We start from the raw sequence: 26727 nt of genomic DNA, 5'->3' as shown, positions 1-26727 counted from the left end.
AAAACGTTTATTCATACACGAAGCTATCGTGTTTTATTTGTAAATAATTACTGTTGTATTCTTTTAACAGCTGTTAAAGCGTATTTTTCACGCATTTATTTTTCTTGGGCCTCTGATTTTGAATCGTCATTCGATTCGATCGATTCATCAAAAGGAACCGGATAAGAACGATTCATTATCGATCAGTCCGTGCCTCGGTTCGTTCAGAAATGCGTTTGTTTGATCGATGATGTTCTGAGTTTACACACACACTGCTGAATTCTGCCTCACGAGCTGTAAGTAAGTACATTTGATGGTTGCAGGTCAGTGTCTGTTGATCTACAGTCTATCAGTGAAGCTAAACACTTGCAAACAAACGTGTTTTCAAAATCTGGCTTCTGTTTGAATTTGTTAAGAACCGAAATGTATAAGGGCATGAAGCTATATTTAATACCTTTTGAGTTACAGGCATGCAAACTCTGGAGAAAGAAAGAAAGAAAGAAAAAATCCTGCAAGGTGCTTTTTCCCATTTTTGAGCATTCATTGGCATATAATGCAACAATATCTAAAGCTCCTCTATTATTCAGTGAATATACATCAATGGCATTTAATAGATTGGCTTTCATCGCTATACACATTTATCTTACTTAAGAAAATCAAAAGTATAAGCTGAGAAGTTTCTGAGATTTGGTTGAATTGGAAAAACACCTGAAGAATCGATTGGATATTATTATCAATATTTTATTTATGTAGACGCTACGAAAGTTAACCTGTCACTAATCATATTATTATTAAGTTAACTACTTAATACTTTACTACTTTTTTTATTGTGTTTTTATGCTTTGACCAAGACAAGGACATGTCAACAACATGACTAACTAACTTTGTAGCATACTACGAAGGCATTAAATGTCTAAACACAGCATCCATCCTGTGTTTCCAGACTCTTATAAACTCTCTGAGACATCACAAACTTACACGGACCGGTCTTTAGTAGTTTCTCGCAGTCTTTTTAGGGAACTTTTTGGTTGGACTTAAATTGGGCCACATACCCAAACTTCTTAAAGGGGGGGTGAAATGCTATTTAATGCATACTGAGTTTTTTACACTGTTAAAGAGTTGGATTCCCATGCTAAACATGGACAAAGTTTCAAAAATTAAGTTGTACGTTTGAAGGAGTATTTCTGTTCCAAAAATACTCCTTCCGGTTTGTCACAAGTTTGGGAAAGTTTTTTTCGAGTATGGCTCTGTGTGACGTTAGATGGAGCGGAATTTCCTTATATGTGTCCTGAGGCACTTCTGCCGGAAGAGCGCGCGCTCCCGTATAGCAGAGCACTGAGAGCACAACAGACTTCACTGATCAGAGCGAGAGCGTCGCCAAATGTCACAAAAGAAGTGTGTTTTTGGTTGCGAGGGCAAGACAACCCTGCACAGATTACCAAAAGAGAAACAGCATTAAGGGACCAGTGGATGGAGTTTATTTTTACAGAGCATCAACGGAGTTGTGCAAGTGTTTGTGTTTGTTCCCTGCATTTCGAAGATGCTTGTTTTACAAACGAAGCCCAGTTTGACGACGGATTTGCACATCGTTTATTTCTTAAGGATAATGCAATCCCAACGAAAAAGGGTCACGATCGTGTGTTGGAACCGCATGCGGTGAGTAAAACTGCTTCAAATATCTCTGCCTCCTTGTTAGTGCGTCCCCTCCCATGCCGGAGACCCGGGTTCGAGCCCCGCTCGGAGCGAGTCGTTCCTGCTGCTGCTCTCGTTCAGTTTCAGCCTCGGGATCTGATTCTGGATCATAAATATACGCTGAATCTGACTGTTAGCCAGGGTTTGTTTTGGTTGGTTTTGTCCTCACGGTGTCACAGCTTCCAAACGCTCTCAACGCAAAATCCTACTGGTGCTCGTGATTCTTTAGCTCCGCCCACACAGCACGCCTCCGGTCGGTCGTGTTTTTCCGGGAAAAATTGGTACAGACTATCTCTTATGAATATAATAAAACTAAAGACTTTTTGGAGTTATGAAGGATGCAGTACTACTCTATAGGTACTCAAGATTAACAGGAGATTGAGTGAAAACGAGCATTTCATCCCCCCTTTAATGAATGGCAGAAGCGTGGTATAAAATTTGTCGACATGTAGCTTCAGTTCAAACATCTTGACTCACAGAATATAGTGCCAGGGTTAGTCAAATGTTCTTTGGTCTAAAAATGTCCTTTGCTCATGCATTCACACCATTATCTTGAGTCTTGGAAATTTGGGATCAGGATGATGTTTTTGAAAGGTATGGTCATCAGGGCTGCATTTATCATCTCAAAATACAACCAGTAGTACTTTATTATATCTGCTTTCTGTGTTAGTATCTGTTCAAATGTAATTGATTGCTGTGATCAAAGCTGAAAATAACGCTTAATCATGTGTCACATGACATTACTCTCTGACTGACATAATTGCCTCATGCATAATATTAAAAGATAATCTAGTGCAAATCTCATACATGCACATCGCATCCACATGATCTTTTCCTGATAATGCTTTAAAGCAGGAAGAAGGAAATACTCTTTAAAAAAAAAACATAAAACATTGCATGACATCATTGTTTTCCATCACATGCAGCATGGACATATCTATCAGCATCTTGAAAACCTGTATGAGCGTGCTCGTGTGAATCCTGTAATGGGACTAGAGCGTGAGAACGGAGATAAGATCCAATTGCTCGTTTCATAGTACAGATCGTGATCACGACAGGCATGGTCAAACATCATGAAACAACAGTGTCCAAGACAAAGAGTGATCCAAAAACAGGCAGTGGTCAGGACAGGCATCGAACTATCACAAAAACAAGAAACAGTCCAAGGTCAAAAACACAGGCAAGGTACACATGGGGATGGCTTCGGTGTGGAGATCCCGAAGCGCAGATGTTTCGAAACATGCTCTGAAGTGTGTTTCACTTCACTTGACAAGTGTTTCGAGACCCGAATCTGCTTTTGATCGACAAGGACGGACATCTGTCTTAACCTAACTGGAGTTAATGCAACAGAACAATTAATACATTTAAATAAAAATCTTTATAATTTGTAAAAAAAAAAAAAATGCCATATGTGGCTTGATGTCTTTTATTAATGTTTCTTTTTTCATGACCAAAATAACATCATCACCACAAAGACTTCATTCAGTTATCATAGAGATGTCCAACACATTACAAGAACAGAACAATAAAAACCAAGCTTCAAATATTTATTATAATTATATACATAATTATGACACTGCTGTATTACACTAACTATAAAATAAATAAAAGTGAAATCCTACGGCGATTAAAATTTTTTTGTGTGTGTGTGCCTGTGTAGACTGCTGCTCACAAGTTTGGGATCAGTAAGATTTCTTTAAATCATTATTATTATTATTATTTTTGCAGAGTTTCTTATGCTAATTAAGGCTGTATTTATTTGATCAAAAAACTGAAAGAAATGTAATATTGTAATGCAATATCACTCACTAATATATATATATATATATATATATTAGTGAGCTCTCTTACTAATTATGTACTATTTATGGTAGTTATATTCACACATGGCATTTTTGACAAAAACATGACGTATTACTGACTGTTATGTAGTTTCAAGTTGGACGTGGAAAGGTGGTTTCTGAAACATTAGAAGGGGATGCACTGATGTAAAAAAACAACAACTGTTCAATACTTAGACGTCACAAGGGGAAGGTTAACAACATAATAGCAACGTTTATACAACATTATCAGAACCTTTCATTACTCAACGCCTCAAGCCGTTTTACAAGATTGCGTTTCTAAACCCCGATCCCTGACCAGATACACAGGTTTGTCAGCCTGCCATACATTTTATTCTAGCTGTGTCATGGAAAATGTGTGTAGCGCTTAGCTAGAACCATCCAGAGAACTTGTACTACTAGTTTTAACCACACCCGTTTTGGTTTAAAAGGAAGTGTGTAAAGTCGTCGCCTGTGGTTTTGCAGAAACTCTGGATTGTTCATCTACCTCTCTTCAACATCATGGCTACAACAGAGGAGGCGTTTGCTTGCCCCATCTGCTTGGACATCCTCAAGGACCCTGCTACCCTTCCCTGTGGACACAGTTACTGCCTGCTCTGTATCCAGAAACACTGGGATCAGACCGCAAAGAAAGGCTCCTACGAATGTCCTCAATGCAGACAGCATTTCAAACCAAGACCCGTCCTGGCCAGAAGCAACGTGCTCATGGAAGCTCTGGAGAAGCTGAGGCTGGGTAGGCAGGACGGCCCGGACTCGTCTGTCTCTGAGAGTCCAGAAGCGCTCTCCTCTTCTGATCCGGAGGGATCCTCAGGAGCTCCTGCGTCCCAGACCGGACTGTATCCCTCTCTGCCCTCCAGCTCTCCGCAGCTCTGCCCGATCCATCAGCAGGTGCTGGAACTGTACTGCTGTGACGACAAACAGTGCATCTGTGACGAGTGCAGCTTTCTCGGACACAAAGGCCATCAGGTGGTGCGTCCAGATGAAGAACGACTAAAGATTCAGGTATGCAACTGCATCGCGTTTGGGTAAATCTCACAAAACCTGTCAAGAGCGTCGTCATGTTTCACCCCAAAATGTAAAAAAGAACGAAATAATGTGTATTCTGTTCATCAAAGTCATAATTTATCCAAATGTATTAAACTCAAGGGTGACCTGGAGCCATATACACACATGCTATGATAAAAGATATCCAATGCCAATTTTCCACAAGTGATTTTTAAGGGTCTTAATGGAAAGTCTATAACATTGGTTAAAATTTCTCAGTGGTAGTGTAAATACACCCTTTTTACCTTGTCAAAAACGGCTCTGTTCACAGTGACTCGTTTCGGTGCATGTTCCTTTAAATGCTAATGAGCTCTGCTGACCCCGCCCCCCTCTTCTGTGGGATCTCATGAGAGACTCTTAACTTTAGCCGCATTCATTGTGAAACTTGTGAAATTAGCACATTTTTAGTAAAGGAAAGATTAATAACCTTATACTCACTTCTTCTGTGTACTTAAACGCGTTTAGGTAGATCAGGAGTGCATTCCCTTCATAAACATACATAGCCACGTATTCAGCTGCTCAGATGTTGGGAGTAAATGACGACTGCTATGTTCATTATTACACCCAACCAAAAACCACCTCAATCACTTAGGAGTTATTCTGCTCCAGCGGTGAACCAATGTCTGGCTGAAGACAACTCACTCGTAGCCAGGTCTAAGGTAAAACATTACTGTCAATCAACTATCGTGGGAGGAGCCTGGGTCTGTGTGATGTCACACAGCCAAGAATATGAGATCGGCTGGATTTAAGAAAAGGGATATTATTTGTAGGGATATTTTTTTTAAAAGCACTGGGTGGATCATCATAGGGTATATGTGTTAAATCCCTGCCAACACACATTTATGTTCAAACAACATGTTAAAGTTAATTTTGCTTGCCATGACTTCTTTAAGAGCCTTAAATAGTTAATCTAAAAAAATTACCCTATAATTTACTCATCCTCAATGCATCCTGTATGAATATGACTTTCTTTTTTCAGATGAATCCAATTTTAGTTTTATTTAAGAACGTCCTGGTTCTTTCAAGCTTTATAATGACAGGTTATGGGTGTTATTTTTCAGTAGTCGAAAAGAAGTGGGTTTACCACTTGTATTTGGTGACGGATTGTTTATAGTCTTTACTCACAGCAGCTGGAATAAATAGCGAATTGTAATCGAGAAAAGGTCAAAATGACAATCATCATTGACTGGAGATTCACCCGTAGTTAAAACCAAAATAATTCGTACTGAGACGAGGCTACAAAAAAAAAAAAAAGAGAGAATACGGGCCATTGCTAAAACAAGAATAAATATAGAAAGGTAATATAAGATAATATTTAGAGAGGTGGCATGAACTATGTGTTTTGAAGGGTTGTAAAATGTATGCTGCTGCATTTTGAACTACAGGTAACAGGTAGATCATTTGCATATCGTCAGCATAACAGTAGAAAGAAATGCCATATTTCCTAAAGATGGACCCCAAGTAAGTAGATCCATCTAGGAAGTAGATCTAGAGTAAACAAAACAAAAGAGTAGGTGCTAACACAGATCCCTGAGGAACACCACAAGTTAGATTGCCTAAAGAGGAAGTGAAGTTTCTTATTTTAACTGAGAAGGTTTGGTTTGTTTGGAAAGATTTACACCAATTTAAAACTGTCCCCAACAGACCCACATAAGACTCCAGGTGAGAGATTATAATTTCATGATCAGCAGTTTTGAAGATTGAGGACAGGTCCAGTATAACAGTTAATACTCCTAGGTTCTCTGGCATTCCTTTATCCAAATTTACTTTATTACAACCTGAGATGCTCTGCAACCAGGTTTCTGGTATGAAAGCTACCACTTGCATACTTGATCCCATGCCTGGTAGCCTGTTTAAATCCTGTTTTGGTCCTTTATGTCCCTCAGTTCTTGCTATAATAAATGACTCTTTGTCAACAGGGGAGGTGCCAGCAGCACTTAAAACTGCTGCGGTTACTCCTGTTTTAAAAAAGCAAAACTCTGATGTGAAAAATCTGTCAAATTATCGCCCAATCTCAAATCTATCATTTCTGTCTAAAATCTTGGAGGGTGTGGTTGTAGCTCAATTAAACAAACACTTAATTGAAAATAAACTATTTGAGCAACATCAATCAGGTTTTCGAAAATTACACAGCACTGAGACTGCGTTGGTGAAAGTCGCTAATTACTTACTAATTGCCTCCGACTCCGGCTCCACGTCCATTCTCATTCTCTTGGATCTCAGTTCAGCCTTCGACACTATTGACCATGCCCTACTACTTAATCGCCTCGAACATGTATTTGGCTTGTCAGAGACTGTTCTTGACTGGTTCAAGTCCTATTTCACTGACCGTAGCCAATTTGTTTTTATGGGTGGTTATAGGTCCAAGGTTGGTTCTGTTCATACGGGTGTTCCACAAGGTTCAGTCTTGGGTCCTCCTACTCTTTAGTATGTACATCTTTCCACTTGGTCAATTACTACAATCTCTAAACCTTAACTATCACTTTTATGCTGATGATACACAGATTTATATCCATACTAGACCGGGTCAGCAAGTGAACGTTGGGCATCTTTCTAACTGTATTGCTGAGATAAAGATTTGGATGTCCAATAATTTTCTGTCTCTAAACGGCTCAAAAACAGAAGTCATGCTCCTTGGATCTCCACATCAACTGCGAAAGGTTGGGTCTCCTACTCTGTCTGTTGATGGCGTTGCACTGGAGTTTAAGTCCAAATTAAAGAATTTGGGTGTCATATTTGATGCCACACTGTCATTTGAGCCTTTTGTCCAGAATACAGTTAAGACATCGTTTTATCACCTCAGAAATATAGCCCGGCTACGTCCTATGTTATCCTTTTCGGTAGCTGAGAAGTTGATTAACTCTTTTGTCTTTTCGCGCATTGACTACTGCAATGGTCTTCTAGCTGGGGTATCTAAATCATCACTGGATAAATTCTAATATCTTCAAAATTCAGCTGCTAGAGTACTATCTGGGGTCAAGACCAGGGACCATATAACTCCAGTCTTGGAGTCCCTGCACTGGCTACCTGTTAGGTACCGTATTGATTTTAAAATCCTTATGCTGGCCTATAAATCTCTGCACAATCTGGCACCTGAGTATTTGACTGACTTATTAATCCCCTACACACCACGTCGCAATCTGCGCTCCTCTCAGAGTGGTCTATTGGTTGTTCCGAAGACACGGTTTCATACGTGGGGTGACCGAGCATTCTCTGTCTATGCTCCTAAGCTCTGGAATTCTCTCCCGGCCGACATCAGGGAAGCAAATTCATTAGTGACTTTTAAATCTCTTCTTAAAACATTTTATTTTAGGATTGCTTTTACATGAACTTGATTTTATGCGTTTATTTTCTTGTACTTATATTGTGTTTATTCATTTGGAGTTATGCTTGTATGTAAAGTGCTTTGAGAAAGCTACTTTTAAAGGCGCTATACAAAATAAATATATTATTATTATTATTATAACTAAATACACCTAAATCTGTAGTTATTAGAATATCATTAAGAACTCTTACAAGGGCCATTTCAGTATTATGCAGTGATTTAAAAAATGTCTCATAGATGTTATTATTAGATAGAAATGACTGAAAAACATTTTTTCCCCATAATCTTAGAAATAAAAGGTAGAACAGATACAGTCCGGATATTTGCTACAATAGAAGCATTCAGTGAAGGTTTCATTAGCACTAGGGTGACTCCGGCCATTTTTAAACGATCAGGGATAAACCCAGATTGCAGACATTTATTGAGCAGAGATACAAGTCCTAGTCCTACAATGTCAATTATTTGCTTCAAATAATACTGAGGGTGTATAATATCATCCATGTGTTATTGAAGGGCCACTGCTGCCCAAATGTCATTCTTAGAATTTTTTTTTTTACACACTTAAGACAAAAGTTTTACTCTGAGCGGCTTTATACATATGGCCCCAGATCACTGAGCTCGCTTAATCTGTTACTGGAATCTAAACTCAGTTAAGAATAATGAATAATACGTCTCATAACAGCAAACTAATCCCTCTTTCTGTCTCGCTCATCTGTGATGTGACAAACCTAGTCAACTGGAGCACATTCAACAATCGACACACTCCTGACAATGACAAAAAGCATGTTGTGAATTTCTAATTTATGATATAATGCCTTTGATTAGTTCGCCTTTCTGTATTAGATGTGATATCCGCTGAGGATGTTGGTAAATGGAAATACTTAGGGGCCAAAATATAGAAGTTGGAAATGTAATTGATTGGGTATTGATGACTGTGGTCTCTGAGACTGATGTGCAGTAACAGTTTTGATTAGTTTATTAAAAGTTGCATTAATTATGGGAAGCAAAGTAACCCCTGAACTTTTTACAGCTGAATGTCTTGGACTGTGGTACATTAACATTGTATGTCTTGATACAGCAAGAGCTGAAGAAAGTGAGGGATCAGATACAGGGGAGCATTGCAGACAGAGAAAGGCTTCTTCAGAGTCTCCCCCAGGTTTCCCAAGCACACAAGGTAATAATCCCATAGGAGATCTTTGTCCTTTGTGTCTCAGTAATGCAGTGGTTTGAGACGAGTGTTTGTGGCTCGCAGAGCTCCATGCAGAAGATGCTGATGGACAGTCAGGCGGTGTTTGCAGATGTGTTGAGGAGTGTGGAGCTCAGTCACTCTCAGGTGCTCGAGCTTCTTCAGACGCACCAGAAATCAGCCAGCAGCCGCGTCGAGACCCACACATACAGCTTCCAGCAGGAGATCACCAGCCTGAAGCAGAAACAAGAGCAGCTGCGCACACTGGACAGCATCCAGGACCCCGTCACCTTCCTGAATGTAAGGGATGATTCGGCTTTAATAACGGCAGCCGATGGTGGTGTATGAAAACACTTCAGAATCAGCATAACTGATGTATTTGTATAAAACTGAAACCTATTCTGACTAAGGTTTATTATAGGTTAAATTAACAAAAACTAATTCAAAAGTCTAACTTAACACAACACATACTAATGCATGGGAATTAAAGCATATAATGAGTTATTTGGTTGATGTCACCTTGGATTTGTTTAAACAAACGTGTATAAATGAAGAGTAATAAGGAAAGGTTTATAAGATTGTACTGAATCTGAGCCGTATCTTCTGCAGACGTTCATGGCCGTGGGGACGGTGGATCAGGCTGGAGATGCAGCGATGGAGATCTGGAGTCCAGAGTCTGTGATATCTGGGGTCAGACGGTGTCTGGACGCTTACAGACAGGCCACACTAAATCTCACCCAAACCAACCTGGCCAGCATCTTTAGAGTCGGTGAGTTATATCACAGTGCGCTTCAACTGGACTTCATCTTATCATATCTGACCCTGGAGCTCAAGACCACTCATAACGGTCAATTATTGGAAATGTACATTTATGCATCATCTGAAAGCTGAGTAAATGATCTCTCCATTGATGTGTGGTTTGTTCGGAGGACAATATTGGTCTGAGATACAACTATTAGAAAATCTGGAATCTGAGGGAGCAAAGAAATCTAAATATTGAGAAAAAAATCCTCTTTAAAGTTGATCTCCAAATCTCATGAATAATCGTAACCAATAATACTTGTCTATTCGCTGTTACACCTTTAGAAAGTATAATTTATTAAAACACATGATAATTAAACCTTTAAATATTATAATGCATTTTAACTAATGAAAACATGAATGCATTACAGTGTACATTATTTTTTTATACAATGGATCATACGTGAAGACTTAAGTAAAGTGTTACTATAAATTGCAATGAATAAATGCATTGATTTTATTAATAATTAGACTAAATAATTCTTCTGAATATGTCATTAAACTAACTTTGTTGTTTTTGGTCATCGAGCAACATAACAGATGTTTCTTTATTATGTGACGCACATAACTATTTAGTTTCACTACAGTGCAGTGCTAATAAACGTGCTGCTTTATTTTGACATCACAGTCAAGTTTCAGAGAAAAGTGGTTGTAAATTTGACTTTTACAATAATAATCCAGTGTATTAGTGCTGTAAAGAAGCCTGTTGACTGAAGTCTGGTGTGTTACTGCAGTCAATGATGCAGCCGCTCAGGTGCACTCATCTGGTCAGTCGTGTGACGGAGGTCCTCAGCTGCCCTCACCAAACACAGGTAAGACCAGAGTTTATCATCACAGTACTGTTAGTGTACAAGCAACTCGTCTCGCTTGATTGTCAACTCTTCCTCTCAGTTACAGAAGTGAAGTCGGAGTCTGTGAAACCAGATGCTAAACCCAAAGACCGAGCTTCCTCTACTGCAACACAAGAACATCCCGAGAAACCGGCGTGTCCCTCTGCCAGTCCAGGTCAACCATCTCCACCCCTCCTCAAATACACATGCACTACATACAGCTTTTGGATGGGGTGACTTACACATGTTTTCATGAGATTGACCCATCATGTTAAATTATATCATAAGGGTGGATTTTTTAAAAATTGAGATTTCTACATCATCTGAAGCTGAATAAATGATCTCTCCAGTGATGTGTGGTTTGTTTGGAGGACAATATTTTTCTGAGATACAACTACATGAAAATCTGGAATCTGAGGGAGCAAAAAAACAAAAACAAATATTGAGAAAATCATCTTTAAAGTTCTTTAGCAATGCATATTATAAATGATAATGCATTTTTGATATGTTTACAGTAGGAAATGTACTAAATATCTTCATGGAACATGATCTTATCTTAATATCCTAATGATTTTTGTCATCAAAGAGAGATGTATAATTGTGACCCATACAATGTATTGTTGTCTATTTCTACAAATATACGTCTGTGACACTGATGACTGTGTTTAGGTCACGAATACAGTTTAAACCTCTTTACTGTGTCTCTACAGCGGAGGCATCAGCATCCTTTTGTGTGTCCAATCCAGCTCCTAAAACCAGAGAGGAAATGCTCAAATGTGAGATTGTGTGGTTTTTCTACTTCATTACATTTGTTGGGTATTTTATATATGTATAATATGTATGTGTGTAACTGTGTGTGTTGTCTTCCAGTCCGCATCGAGCCCACACTGGATCACAACAGTGCGTTCCGTCACATCCGTCTGTCTGATGGATATCGCAAGGCGACGCTGTGCGCGGAGAAGCAGAATTATCCGGATCACCCGGAGCGGTTCATGTTCTGGAGACAGGTGATGTGTGTGGAGCCGCTGGCCGGGAGCCCGTATTACTGGGAGCTGGAGTGGACGGGACAGAGGGTGAGCGCACGCATGATTCACCTGTAATTAATAACAGTTCCTAATATTGATGTAGTCTGGATATGATTAAATGAAATATGATCAGAATATCAACTCACCTAATAATTATGCACACACTGTAAACAGAGAATACTATTAAACAGCCAATACACGAACGAGTTTATTAAGCAGAAGCTTTATCTAAAATCATGATATTTTGACTTCTAGCTGCTGGATTATTCTGCTATTATTGGTTTGCTCTCTGCAGGTGACGGTTGGCGTGGCTTATAAGGACATGAATCGCTCCGCGGCGGACGACAGCGCCAGGCTGGGTCACAACACACAGTCCTGGAGCCTGTACTGGTCCGGCAAGGCCTTCTCCATGTGGCATGATGGCAAAGAGACCGCGCTGTCCGCTCCCAAAGCCAAACGCATCGGGGTCTATCTGGACCAGCAGTCCGGCGTGCTGGCCTTTTACAGAGTCTCACACAATCAGGCCCAAGAGATCTGCAGCGTTCACACACACTTCGACAGACCGCTCCTCCCCAGCTTCCGCTTCTGGTCTGGTGTGGGATCCTCCATCTCCATCTGTGAGCTCAGCTGAAGAGGAGAGAACCACTGTCAGGAATTACTGAAGAATACCAGCGGTTAAACATACAGCCTTACTGCAATCTTTATCTGTTTACAACCTCATGATGAAAATAAAATATGAATACTAATGCATCATAAGTGTGTGTGTGTTTGCATGTTTATCTAACTGAATAAAAGCTGATGCATGTGAGTTATCTCCGGTGTACAGCTATCTGTCGGCAGTGGCTAAACATTTTCAGTCAACAGAGTTTGTCCTGGCAGCAAGAGCAGTGAGGTCTATAAATACTCTGAGAAAGATGCCAGCGTTCCCAAGAGTCCCAGAAAACCAGCAATGTTTCCCAAGCCTTGAAAAGCTGTAGAAAATAAATAAAGCTTCATGCTGAGACAAACACTGATGAAGCACCGCTACATATTTCTGGATTTGAATTTGAGGTAGTTTAGTTCAAGTAGATCCATGAAATCGAGAGCGGAAACCTCTCTCCCCTTAATTAAACTACTATAGCTCTATTGTTTCTAAAGATAAACTTGAGTTGATTCTCCTTATGATACAGATGCAGTTGAAAGGACAGATACAAACTAATGATGATGCACATTTTCATAAAAAAAAAACTCGATTTCCAAACATTTTTAAGACAGAAACACGACGAACGAACAAACAACTAACTATCACTTTCCAGCTATTAGATTAATAATACCACTTGATCTGTTTTAGGCGACACGGTCACGTGATATGTGTTACTTTGCTCAGCGTACTCTAATTGTGGTCCAATCACAGTGGAGTAGAGAGTAATAATGTTGGACTTGATAGTTTATTGAATTTAATAATTTATTAGATTAATGTGAGAGATTTCTATTTAAATGTTAGATAAGACTGAAATTAAACAATTCGATCATCATAAAAATAGAAGAAAATGTTTTTCTCGTGACGCGTTGGCTCACACCGGATATGACGCAGAAGATGACGATCGCGGATGTTTATCGCGTCAGACTGAGTTCTGTTCTCGAGTGATGTCGCGGACCGAGTCCAGAGCGATCAATAATGTTTTTAAACAGTTAGGGAATAAAATAATAATGACTCTTAACAGCTCGGGAATAAAACAGACAAATGATAGTGAAATACATCATCGTTGCCAGAAGGTGAGATGATTATTTCTTTCTAACCTGCCAGTTTCACTTTCTTCAGTGCTGAGCTCAGGTGTATTTGATTCATAATTGTATTATGTTTCATTATTGTGTATTTAGTAGGTTATATTAATTAGTCAACACTTGGTTTAGTCATCTGTTGTATGTATTGTGGCGTGTTTCGACCTCTTCCGGTTTGATAATAAACAGAATTCACTCACAGAGATTATTCTTTTCATTTCAGACACGTGACATATATATATATATATATATATATATATATTATTTGTCATACATATATAGATAGATATAGATATGTATATAGATAGATATGTGTATATATATATATATATATATATATATATATATATATATATATATATATATATGAGAGAGAGAGAGAGAGAGAGAGATAATATGATATGGAAATAAATCATATATTAATAAGTGCACTAATATTACATGTTATTTTTTTTGTGTTTTTGGTTTATTTAATGTTTATACACATTTGACAGTAAAGCTTGATTTGGGAAGCTTACAAAATATATTTTAACAGTAGCATGCAAAATTTTTATGTAGAAAGATATATATATTGTATTCTTATTAAATGTACCACTCTTCTTATATGAAACTGACCAAGACCTTCATTGATTTTGTGATTTAGTCCTAAAGTGAAGAAAAGTGTTTTTTTCAAAGCACTTTGTGGCATTTTTTAATTGATACACAACAAAGAGCGAATCTCTGACATAGACTGATTTCTTGATGATTTGGTATTTCATAATGGTATTGTAATTGTTATTTTATAATTTCAACGTATAAAGGAAAAAGTCTAAATGAATGATGAGTGCTCCTCTGCTGCCATCTACAGGTTATAATGATGTTTTCATGTGTTTTTATTTTTATTTTACACAAGTGTTTGTTCACCGCAGTATATTTTGTTCATCCCGTTGAAAATATAATTCAACTTGGGTCATTTAGGAGCTCTACAGTGCTGGAAAGAGTTGTGTGAAATGCTTGTAAGTCTGTCTCAGTTAATGAATGTTTCCCTGCAGCTGATCTGATGTGGAGCGAGCGCTGTGCTGCTGTGTCATGATGTGTCTCCTTCATCTGCTGCTGCTCTGGCTCTCAGCGGTGCTCAGCCGCTCCTCGTCCTCGTCCTGCGGGCCGGGCCGGTCCTGGGCGGTGCGTCTGGACGCGGTGACGGCGGGGCGGTCTCTGGAGCGTCTGGCACACAGCGTGGCGGAGGAGCTGGGTCTGGAGAGCCACGGGCAGATCGGGCAGCTGGAGGGACACTACCTGCTCTGCCAGCGACCGGAGGACAGCACAGACGTGCACTCCACAGAGTCAGCTCTGGACCGAAACCCTCATGTGCTCTGGCACTCACAGGAACACATCCTCAGACGCTCCAAGAGGAGCCTGACCTTCAATGACCCCAGATACCCCAGGCAGTGGCACCTGGTGAGCGTCCTGTGGCATCAACTAGAAAACAGATTTCCGTGATGTGGAAAATGTGGACAGAATCACAGACTGCCATAAAAATGTACATTTTCAATTAAGTAAATGTATTAATATATATATTAATTAATGAAAAAAGAGCAGTGTTTCAACCAGTGAGGTCTTCATCATGCACTATACTCTTGTTGATTGAGATTATAATGACACACACTTTATAATGATCATAATTAACACACACATCATATGACTGATGATTAGAACATAAACACCAATCTAAAATCTATGCTTAAAAACAACAACAATAATAAAGAATTATTAAATTTTCATTTGTTTGATTTACATTTTAAAAGATTAAGAAATGTAAAAATGTCATAGTTTTATGCCTTCATTTGATTATCACTGTTTATGATAATAATAATAATAAAAAGTATATAAATTTGGGAAAAAGTAAGTAAAAGTGCATGCCAGTTGGCTGGAAGCTGCTGTCTCACATCTGCACGTTTGCAGCACAACGATGAGAAGCGAGGGATGGATGTGAATGTGACGGGTGTGTGGGAGAGGAACATCACCGGTGCAGGGGTCACTGTGGTCGTGGTGGACGACGGCGTTCAGCACACACTGGCAGATCTTCAGCCCAACTATGTGAGTCCATCACCCCTGACTGACCCACACCCACACCCCATGAGCTTCTGCTCCTCCAGCTCCGAAATACAGTGAACATCAGTTCAGTCAGGGCTTTCTGCAGTAATGTTGATCACATGATCGGTGTTTCCTAGAGTCCTGAGGGTAGTTATGACCTGAACTCGAACGACCCTGACCCCATGCCTCACCCTGACGGTCACAGTGATAACCATCACGGCACGCGCTGCGCCGGAGAGATCGCCGCCGTCTCCAACAACAGCTTCTGTGCCGTCGGAGTCGCTTACAGAGCCAGGGTCGCAGGTCAGCTCGCACGCTTTAATACATGACATCTGGTTTCTGACACATCATATACATCAGACAAAAGCTTTAACATGTTAAATCGCTTCTTTTTAACTCCAGAAATTCCTAATAAACCATTATAAACAAACAAAAATCACTGAATAAATGAACAGCAGGCATTATGCTTGAATTATTAGAGAGGAAAGAATCATCTTTGAAGAGAAGTGCTTTGTAAAGGCAAAAATGTAATGTTCATATTATCATCAATTTACACTTGTATTGCAGAGGGATATAGCTAAAAGATTAATTGATATATTGGTGAATTCATCCCGATATTCAATGAACATATATGCTCTGAAATGCATAAAACATAGTGCTGTCAAACGATTACTTGCATCCAAAATAAAAGTTTTTGTTTGCATAATATGTCTGTGTATATTTATTATGTATGTATAAATACACACGCATTCAGTATATATTTCGAAAATATTTACGTTTATAATTATATACACATAACTTATATTATAAATAAATATATTTAATATATAAACATCTCCAATTTTTCTGTTTCTGTTTGTGTTTATATATATATATACCTAATACATACACACAGTACACACACATATATATTGTAAACACAAACTTTTATTTTGGATGCAGTTAATCGTTTGACAGCTCTAATAAACACCCACTGTATCCAAGTAAGTTAAAAATGTTAAATGCATTAATAAAATAACATCATATATGTAATGCATGTGTGTGTAGTGATGCATGCTTTTCAAAGAAGAACCATTTATGTGTATAACATTATTTTATTTAATAGTTTCTTTACTTTGTAACAAGTAAACAAGTTAAAGTTTACTTGCATGTGACTTTCTAATAAGATGTTTTTTCTCTTAAGAGTCTTTATGTGAATTAATTGTTGGGGTTGAGTTTTAGAAAAGATTATTTTTAAGACACTCTTTTGCTAGCAGACATTAAATGGCTGTCTTAGCGCTCTCTCACATGCAAAGCACAAAACATTGTTGAAATTGTGAAAACAGATGAAAATGATTGCAGTATTTATTGCAGTGTTTTACTTTAACATTGGTAGAATGTAACACTGGTAATATTGTCTCCACTGGGAATCATTTCTGTGTGTGTGTGTGTGTGTGTGTGTGTGTCCTGGTAGGCATCAGAGTTTTGGACGGACCCCTCACAGACAGCATGGAGGCTGTTGCTTTCAATAAGCATTACCAGGTTAATGACGTCTACAGCTGCAGGTGCTCACTGAACAATGTGTGATATCATAGACATGCTTACTATAAGAGTATAAGCATTTACTATGTATAGTTTGTGTTAGATAATGCATGAACTGCTTGTTTATAATCCATTAAAGCATGTTTAGACTGGATTGAAGTGTATGGCGTGTGTATGTTGTGCTGCAGCTGGGGTCCGGATGATGACGGACGTACAGTCGATGGACCGCATCCCTTAGGCAAGGTCTGGAGCGTCTCTTTACATTTCATTCATGCATTTAAGAATGAGAATCAAAAGACATGCATCCTTCAGCACAAGACTGGCCGTGACATGACCAATGTAATTAGTTCTCTGTACTTTCACCAAGACGATATGCCAGTAAGACTCTCACAGGTGCATTTACAACATCATGTGTTTCTGCCATTACAGATGTTCAGTTTTTGCGGCCCCAGAGTTCATCAAGCAGTGGTTTTGCTCAAGCCTGTCTCTGTTTGTCTGCAGGCGGCTCTGCAGCACGGGGTCATCGCAGGCAGGAGAGGTTTCGGCAGCATCTTCGTCGTGGCCAGTGGTAATGGAGGGCAGAATGAAGATAACTGCAACTACGACGGCTATGCTAACTCCATCTACACCGTCACCATCGGTAATGATACGGGGGTCAAATCCTAGTCAGGAGCATGTCTGATTCAGATTCATGTTTCTTTTCTCTAATATCTGTATGTCTGTATTTGTTTTATAGCATGAAAAGGGATAGATAATAATATATTTGTGTGTTATGATTACATAAATTGATTCATCAGTTATTTGAACCAGCTGAAACAAACTGTCCGAAAGAACCAGTTTGCAGAAAAGAAAATGATCAGTTTCTTGCACAGACTGATTGTTTTGCTTCATAAGACTTCAGTATATCATCAGGTGGCGCGTGTTTTAATTTTGCGTTCCTTGACGTCTTTACTGCTCTACTTTAGAAAAGTCGCCTACGTCTCTGAAGGACTGAGGATGAGTAAATGAACAGCAAGTGTTCGTTTCTGGGTGAACTGTCCCTTTAAGAGAGCGAAGGCTCTTTAAGACACTGAATGATGATGTGTAATTGCAGGAGCGGTCGATGAGAAGGGCAAAAGGCCGTTTTATGCCGAGGAGTGTGCGTCGATGCTGGCCGTCACGTTCAGCAGCGGGAGCAGACCGCTGCGCAGTATAGTGAGTATCAGGAGCCTCTCATTATCATCAGATCTCAGGATTATATCTACAGCCATGATTAGACAAGATTGGTGTTATTCTGCTGATATCTTAAACTGGGTTAGGGTTAGTCCTAGGGTTAGGATCCTACATTGTTTGTGTGCTGCTCAGTTCACACAGATAGAAATTAATCTTTTCCAGTGTGTTTAAATAGATGTTTACCTTTTATGGGCATTTTTACCTTTATAAAGCCATTTTTTCTGAAAGTGCATTATCTTTTGAGTCAAATATTCTTACATGTCATCAGTCAGTTATAATGAGACATTTGGGCTATTGAGCAAAATAAATCAGTATCAACAAAATTCATGTTTGCAATGCAGAGGAATCACAGAAGCTGGCATCTAGATGCATTTACACGCTGTTTAATGAAGGACACGAATGCATTTAACCTGCACTTACAAATGCATTAATAATGTTTTTATATATTGAACATAAAACATTGAATATTTATATTAAAATGATTTGAATAATTAAAATAGACTTTAAATTTGAAATGAAAACCACCAGTAGGTGGCAGCAAGTCACTGTTAATAAGTGAGTCATTGCGAGTGAACCGAATCATTGAAAAGATTGATTCATTCAGGAACGAATCATTGTGTTGCTCAGAGACACAAACAGCACAGTGACTCTGTTCGGGATTATTTTTGTTGTCGAAATAGAGAGAAAACAGACAATATGATGTCTAAAACGTAAGTCTCTTAACTTATTATTTAGTGAGATGTTATAAAAAATATTACATATTTGTAATCATGGTAATTTTTGTAGAAAAAAACTGAACTCCTTATATGACTTATATGAAACGATACAAATGCATGCATTTCTTTTGTCCCTATATCTTGAGTTTATGATCATTGTAAATGCATTTTAATAGACTGAATCATGCAGTGAATCACGCACTAGTCTAGACTTCATGTGATGTCTGTGTGCACTCTGTAGGGGTGTTTTGAATGTTTTTTGCAATTACACTTGATAATGTCTAATCGCACATCGTTAAAAAAACATTACGTTATTACCGCAGACTAGTATTTCTATCATATACTCCTAGTTCAGACAGCTTTTGTTAAAGACTGTAACTAAACCAAGACGGTTCACTCAATCTGCAATATTGCAGAATAAGCCCCGCCTCCTTATTAAAAGATCCAATCAGCAACTGGTAAAGCCACTGCATTACTGCAGCTGCCATTAAATGCTCTGGTTTTTGATTGGATGTTGAGATCCAATGTAAAAGTGTTTGTGGATGAGCGTGAGTTTAGGGGTGGAGTTTAAGAGCAGTAAATGATTGATCTAGACGTGTTGTGATGTGTTTGTGTTAGGTGACGTCGGACTGGTCTCTGCAGAGCGGCACAGGCTGCACAGACGGACACACAGGGACGTCAGCGGCTGCTCCTCTGGCTGCTGGGATGGTGGCGCTCATGCTGCAGGTGCGGCCCTGTCTGAGCTGGAGGGACGTCCAGCACATCATCTCCTACACCGCTACACAGGTTACACACCCCTCTCTCCTTTAATGGGATCAATTCACTTTAAATAAACTGTCCATATAGGATACTGCTGGATAAATCACAATGATATCACAATCGATATTAGGCGAGAGCTGCTATAGTCATGTGTGCGTCTGTGAGTGAAGAGCAGTAAATCTCCCTCTAGAGGGCGCTCTCGTGCAGACGTCCCTGTAGCGGTATCTGAGTAAACAGAAGATTCACCTCTTATTATTGATTCAGCAATAAACACACATCAATATGTGATTTATCTGAGGTCTTATTATAATAAAGTATATAATACTGCAGGGCATAGTGTTGATGTTTTACTACTGCTACTGGTTTGACGTGGAGGTGTGTCTGTGTCTCCAGCATGATGATGACGCTCAGGCCGACTGGGGAATCAATGGAGCTGGTTTCCGCCACAGTCACAAGTACGGCTTCGGTTTGCTGAACGCCTGGAGGCTGGTTAATGCTGCTAAGGTAGATCTATCACAGCTTCCAGAGAAACACAGGCTTCATCAAGCATCTGAGAGTCTGTGTGTGTCTCTGGCAGGTCTGGGAGTCCGTCCCCTTCTTGGTGTCCTACCAGAGCCCGCTTTTAAAGGCCAATGAGGACATCCCAGAGTATAACAAAACTCTCACGCACACCTGGAATGGTAAGAGATTTATTTGGGGTATGATACTGAAATTTAATAATTGGCGACACTTTTTTAAGAACCATTTTTCACTATTAACTAGTTGCTCATTAGCATGCATATTACTATCACGTTGGCGGTTTATTAGTACTTATAAACACATATTAATGTCTTATTCTGCATATTTTATATCTTTTAATCCACCCAATACCTAAACTTAACAGCTACCTCATGATTATTACGAAGCAGCAAATTCCCCGTGGGGACCCGGGGTAGAATAGGTCCCTAGCACCCCCTTGCTGTTCGCAAAAGGCGACAAAGGTGTGAGTTGCGACTCGTGTCTGTGGAGGAAGAAGTCCTGGCATTTGAGGAATGTGATTAGCTGTGGCTTTTACAGGACCAACACAATGCTTTGGTTCCAACTTCATAGAGACGAGCGGTTGGAGGGACCCGATCCAATCAAGCGGCTAGTCATGACGTGTCCTGGGTAGATATTGGCAATTAAATCAGCTATATGTTTTTCTTCCCTGAAGGCGGTGGCAAAGGGTTAATCAAGCAATTTGAACATTAGTTCTTTTTGCAAGAGTATATCATCCTTGTATTCCTGATGCATATCTGCTGGAGTTGAGCTTCGAGGCGGGTGGGAAGCAAAGATGATGGAACAAGATAAAAAAGAATATGGCTAACAAACAATCCTCAAAAAGGTGAATATTGGAACAAAATTCGGATGATGACATAAACACTGGATGTGAATTGATAAAAAAAAAGATAATTGGCAGAGGTTTATCCTTTTAGATTCTCTTTCAGCGGAGAAAGTACTTACAAAGTTATCCCGATTTGCTATCCAAAAGGGAATCTCAGGAATTGCATGAACTGTTAAAAGTTGAGATCAGGTCAGATTTTGGTCGAATGCTCAAAAAAAGCCCATGCTGATAATTTGTTGAGAGCAAATACAATGGCTGGTGTTCCAATAAAAGCCACCATCCATATCTCAACAGCAGTAGAGGAATAATTAGAACAAGAGAACTTCTGGATATGTGAAAGTGAAATGTCTTAAAAGAGTGAACTATGCAGATGCTCGGAAAGAGGTTGAAAAGCTTCCTATTTTTCAGTTTGAGAAATCCTTTGCTGCAGTGGTTTTACCGACCAAGCAAGAGGCTGAGTGCCAAACTGATCTGACCTGGTTAACAAGAGAAAAACCACAATTAATCAGTAAAACCTCATCTTCAATCAAAAAGAAAACACAAAGCACCCAAACTTCTAGTCAAACACGAACTGAAACAATTGAAGACCAAAGTGTAATAGTGGAGATTCCCGTGACCTCAAAAGGAAAGAAGTCACAGCACAGCACAAGAGCTCAACAACAAAAGTTTAGCCAGGAGAATAGATTACAGAAAGCTGACTCCCTTAAGGATATAAACATGGCGGAACCCACAATTTCCCCATAGACAGTAAAAGAAATGGACACAGCGACCCCATTGGAACTCAACTGAGACAATTGAAGCCCATTTTTAGCGTTTTTTAGCACTTCAGTTTCTGACGCGCAGACTCAAACGAAGCTTGACGACGTCAGCAACCTGTCTGACAGATGTAAATCTTCTAGTGGCTGTGCGTGCGTCCATCGTTAATCTTGCAGAGACGGCGAGCTTGAGCGGGGAGCTCTTTGTCGTGAGTGAGCAGGAGTAAGTATTCTGATTAATTATTTTGCATAGTATTTTAAAATGTAACGCCAGTACGCCATATTAAGTTAATTGTCTGCGAGCTTCTCCTCCTGTCTGTACGGTAATGCGACAGAGAGCCGAGTGGTTATGACGCAATCGTTAGCCTATTTTTACAAAAACTGTTTATACGGGGCCATAATGTAACATAGAAGGTAATGGAGCACTTTATACATTGTCATGTATCTTTAGAAATAAATAATGGACAAACGGAGTCTTTAAACGCCTCAGATGTAAAGTTATTCGCTGTCAAAGTGACGCTAAAATGAATGGGAGTCAATGGGTATGCTAACGCAAGTGAAGTTCTGCTACAAGATGGCGGCACACGACCGACTTCAACTTCCGGTCGACTTCGACTTTATTAACTCTAGCGGTTAATAAACAGAACTGCTTGCGTCTTGCGGAAGAACATCGTAGCCGGAACTACTTCTCTCTGTTTATGTCTATGAAGAATCACAAAGGTACTGGGTTACTCCGCCGCGGTACCCCGAAGCAATCTAAAATAGTCCGAATATAAACACTTATTATAGGTGCACACTAGTGATTCAGGACAAGCTAAAAACACGGTTTGGAAAATGGATTCATGGTGTACTCACTTATTATATACATTTTTCTACATTTTGAACATAAAAAAAGTTACGGAGCGCAGCTCTGATTGGTTGTTTCTTACCGGGAGCGATGGAGTTTCTGCAAATGGCAATAGGACACTGGGAGGAGCCAGAGGAGCTTGATTTTTACACAGATTATCTGTCTCATATTCTACTGTCAGGACATAATGACAGGTTTAACAAATATGTAAAAATATGTTTTTACAAAAGTTACCTATTGCAGCTTTAAGTTGAAATGTTTTATATAATGTAAATCTTATGGATGATACTGAACCTTTTTGCCATGTAAACAGCCATGATGCTAACATGGCGTAAAAAACTTAATAAATAATAATAATAACCAAGCAGCAAATTATGAGTTTACTGGGGAAAACACTTAGTTAATAGTGCTACCAAAATACTATGATTTACTGTTTTCTGATCTGATATGTATTTCCGAGCAAACCATGAAAAGGGCTGTTCTCTCAGCGGTGGGCTCTGTTCATGTGCCTCACACAGCAGTTGCCTGCCCTTTTTAGGACATGTTTGTCTGTGTTTATGTGTTCAAGTGTACCGAGTGAGTGAAGTGTTGCTTCCCTTCTCCACTGAGCTCACCTCTTTCTCACGGTTCTCCGTCGTCTCTGTCTTCAGTCAGTCGGCCGAACTGGAGCATTTCTTGCTTCTTGACAGTTGTTCAGTCTTGTGAACCACATCTTCTCTGACAGAGTTTGGGCAGCAGCTGCTCGTTGAAGATATGTGTCTCTTAATAGCTATAAAGAAGTGAGGTTTGCAGTTGAGCATCATCAGACAGACGGGACTCCTAAAGCAACATGCTGATCGAGCAGACCTGCAGTCTGTATTTATGTTTTATACTCATGCAATAAACTGATTCTCTTATGATTAGGTAAAAACTAACAGCTTTTCTTAGTTTAATTCACTGTTAAAGTGACAAATTAGATGTTCACCAGCACTTTTTATGTAATGTAGGATCAAATCTACATTTACAGATTTAGAAACATTTAGAAAATAAACAAGTTTTTTTTGTCTTTACAATCTAAATGTATGGGTAAAATGGCAAAAGTTAAATTTAATGCATTTAATGAAAATGTTTTTCGAATATTCATCGTATTTCCAGACTCATACATACTGACGAATTAACAAAATCGAAATAAAATGGCTATAAAGTTTAACAACTTAAAATGTAACTTGTATCTACAAACAAATCCAGTGATATTGAGAAGGCTGTAATGAAACATCGATACATTTTCTAATAGATGTTAGACAGTGTAACTCCATATTTAATTTCTGACCGTTGTGAAAATGAGGCTGTGAGGGACTGAAGTAGGGCTGCATGATATCGGGAAAATATTAAATTTTTGTGCGATATATATTGCGATATGAAATCTAATCTAATTTTTTCTCTCTCCCTCTGTCTCTCTCTCTCTCTCTCGCTCGCGCTTTCTCTCGCATGCTCTCTCTCTCTCGTGCTCTCTCTCTCCCTCTGTCTCTCTCTCTCTCTCTCTCTCTCTCTCTCTCCGCGAATCACATTCGTCAAGGGCCGGGGAGCAGCTGGCCCGTACAGTTAATGAATAACGGATCAACTACGACAGTGGATTTGTTCATCGCGATATCGATGCTTAAGCGACACATTGTGCAGCCCTAGACTGAAGTACAGTGCTTTATATGGATCATACTGTTTTTTTAACAACACATTGCTTATTCAGCCAAACATCTTTACAAAAAAACCTTTCAGTAGACAAGACTGTTAAAAACAATCGATCTAGGACATTTATACAGTGAGTGCCATTATAAAGACGGCAAGTCTGTCCCACACAGCCTCGTTCGTTCGTGTTAAACACAATATGGCATCTAAACCGATCAACCGATATTGAGGGAAAATAGTTTTAATAGTGTAAAAGAAATGAAATGTCCCCTCAGCAAGTATTCTTCATTTAAGGAGGTTAATCTGCAACCACTTGCTTTGAAAAGCATTAATGTTGTCATGAACCAGAAGCTGTGATGGTGTCTTGTGACTTGATATCAGAGAGAAAGCTCTTGGTGAATGGGAGGAGTGCAGGACAGGCTGGGTTCTGTCTGTGGTGAACGGAGTGGACTGTTGTGATTGTGTCATCAGAGAAGTGATGTCCGCGCACAACTCCTTAAACTCATCGACTGACAGTGTTTGTATCTGACAGATAATGAAGCTTTAGTATTTTTTTGTTGTTTATACCTTTATGTAATTGTTTACCCCGATGAACCGATCATTATATCCCTATATGGTTAGAGCGCTTGAGCTCGTATTTAGCAAACCTCTCTGAGGAAATGCCATGGAGTTTAGTCTAATGTTCAGGATTCCTCCGAGAATCTCTTCTCTTTCAGCAGTCCTTAAGTCCTTAAGTCACGCCGTTACTGCATGTGTTATTAGCAGCAGCACAACAGATCAAGCTCACATATTGACATTGTTGCTCTGTATTGAAATAAAAGTGATTTCTGAGTTACTAAAATGTTAATTACGGCCATGAAGTATAAAATGGTTATCAGGAAGGGGCCATTGAGAATTATTACAAACATGATCATTGAAATCATAAGACAATTATTTTGGTGCAGAGCTTGTGTGCGTGTAACAGTTTAGGGACCAAATCTCACTATTAACTAGCTGCTTATTAACATGCCTATTATTAACATATTGGCTATTTATTAGTACTTCTAAAAAAGCACATATTGACCATGTTCTACATCCTTAATCCTGTCAAATACCTAAACTTAACTTTAGTTTGAGACCCCAAAAGTCGTAGGTAAAGTTGTAGTTGTAGTTGTTAATAGTGAGAATTGGACCATAAGATAAAATAAGACCTTTTTTTTAATTTTTTATTTCTATTTTGGAAATGTTCTCTCTCCTGAACTATTAATAATATATATAGTTTTGGGGGGCCGATACCGATTTAAGGGATTGAAAAAAGTCAGATATCGGTATATCGGCCGATATTCTTAATGTGTATATTCTGGATTCCATTTAAATGGTTAAATTAAAATGTAAAAATCAAAAAGCTAATTATGTGATTGTCTAATTATTTGAATTCATAAAAACCAACCATTTTAATAATAATAATAATAATAATGATAATTTTTTTTAATTACATGCTCCCCCTCAATGAGTTCTGTGTTGTGTTTTCTGGCATTAGAACATGAGGATTCATATTTTAAAAAACAAAAATAGCAGTTTAATATTCACAGAAACTAGTTTATATCGCTATTTGATTGAAGTGTACTCACCTGTTTTTCATTTATCCATCAAAAAATGACAAATTACGTAAAATTCCTTGTTATACAGTAAATTCCTTTTTTATGATTGGATTCTGCGATTCAATCCATGTTTTCTGCATCGTGAAAATCATAGGGCCGTACTGATGTAGCAAACGAGGATGATAAACCCATTGTGAGAGTAAAAGATGGGGACATTATTTATTTACTTCATAGCACTGCATCTCAACAACAAGGTGACCACATAGCGTTAGATCGCCATTCAACAGACTCAAGCCACTTTCTTGTATTAAAGTAAAGAAGCGCAAATGAATTGCACTCTGTTTTATATTTGTCTGGCTTGGTGCAAGTTTCATGTTTGACTAAAACCTGATTATTTAAGTGGTTTAATGCTAGACTTTGCATGTAGGTTAACTAGTATTCAGATCCAGTGCCATGCGAGAATGCATTGGATTTGTTTCTGCTCTTTGTTATTGCTCCATATGGTGAAATGAAAATCAGTTCATACTCTGTCGTTGCATTTTTAAAGTGAGTTTGCATTTATGAAAGAATATTAATGTTTGAATCTCTCTGTGTTTGTAGTCTCTGTGTCTGATCTGAGGCAGTCTGGCATGCAGACGCTGGAGCACGTGTCTGTCACAGTGACGATCACTCATCCGCGGCGTGGGAGCGTGGAGATCTGGCTCGTCTGTCCCAGTGGAATGAGCTCTCTGATCGGGGCCCGGAGACCACTGGAT

General features: G+C 39.0%; 3 protein-coding genes across 7 annotated transcripts in view; 2 read left to right on the top strand and 1 right to left on the bottom strand.

Moving 5' to 3' along the window:
• LOC113115415 (tyrosine-protein kinase receptor UFO-like) overlaps window positions 1-26727 on the bottom strand; it is a 1029470-nt gene that overhangs the window by 426063 nt on the left and 576680 nt on the right. The window lies entirely within an intron of this gene.
• On the top strand, window positions 156-12479 carry ftr86 (finTRIM family, member 86). 2 transcript variants are annotated; one of them, XM_026282983.1, is made up of 10 exons: window positions 156-279; window positions 3978-4514; window positions 8960-9055; window positions 9134-9367; window positions 9677-9836; window positions 10603-10680; window positions 10760-10873; window positions 11409-11474; window positions 11569-11771; window positions 12019-12479. In XM_026282983.1, the coding sequence occupies exons 2-10, from the start codon at window positions 4014-4016 to the stop codon at window positions 12352-12354; spliced, it is 1788 nt and encodes a 595-aa protein (XP_026138768.1). In that variant the 5' UTR covers window positions 156-279; window positions 3978-4013; the 3' UTR covers window positions 12355-12479. The 2 variants fall into 2 exon arrangements, with proteins under 2 accessions (XP_026138768.1, XP_026138769.1); XM_026282984.1 differs by having other exon boundaries at window positions 188-275.
• Window positions 13295-26727, top strand: part of pcsk7 (proprotein convertase subtilisin/kexin type 7) — a 20373-nt gene continuing 6940 nt past the window's right edge. The window contains exons 1-12 of one of the 3 annotated variants that reach the window (XM_026282978.1): window positions 13295-13478; window positions 14516-14921; window positions 15426-15560; window positions 15695-15860; window positions 17011-17101; window positions 17267-17321; window positions 17580-17718; window positions 18172-18272; window positions 19625-19792; window positions 20159-20269; window positions 20343-20445; window positions 26573-26727. The exon at window positions 26573-26727 is cut by the window's right edge and continues 2 nt beyond it. In XM_026282978.1, coding sequence (XP_026138763.1) covers window positions 14553-14921; window positions 15426-15560; window positions 15695-15860; window positions 17011-17101; window positions 17267-17321; window positions 17580-17718; window positions 18172-18272; window positions 19625-19792; window positions 20159-20269; window positions 20343-20445; window positions 26573-26727 — 1593 coding nt within the window. In that variant the 5' untranslated portion in view covers window positions 13295-13478; window positions 14516-14552. Of the gene's footprint in view, window positions 13479-14515; window positions 15004-15425; window positions 15561-15694; window positions 15861-17010; window positions 17102-17266; window positions 17418-17507; window positions 17719-18171; window positions 18273-19624; window positions 19793-20158; window positions 20270-20342; window positions 20446-26572 lie in introns of those variants that run through there. The other 2 variants (XM_026282977.1, XM_026282980.1) reach the window with 2 other exon arrangements.

The sequence above is a fragment of the Carassius auratus genome, chromosome 15 (genome assembly GCF_003368295.1).
Source record: "Carassius auratus strain Wakin chromosome 15, ASM336829v1, whole genome shotgun sequence".
In the NCBI taxonomy this organism is placed as follows: domain Eukaryota; kingdom Metazoa; phylum Chordata; class Actinopteri; order Cypriniformes; family Cyprinidae; genus Carassius; species Carassius auratus.
Note: the sequence above shows the minus strand (reverse complement) of the source record. Positions and strands in the feature narration are given on the sequence as shown.

What these genes read in the sequence shown, in the direction of transcription:
- ftr86 (XM_026282983.1), top strand. Translation starts at nt 4,014, where the DNA reads ATGGCTACAACAGAGGAGGCGTTTGCTTGCCCCATCTGCTTGGACATC. An exon ending in AAGAACGACTAAAGATTCAG is followed by an intron (nt 4,515 to 8,959) that starts GTATGCAACTGC and finishes GTCTTGATACAG; the next exon opens with CAAGAGCTGAAGAAAGTGAG. An exon ending in TGGAGTGGACGGGACAGAGG is followed by an intron (nt 11,772 to 12,018) that starts GTGAGCGCACGC and finishes TGCTCTCTGCAG; the next exon opens with GTGACGGTTGGCGTGGCTTA.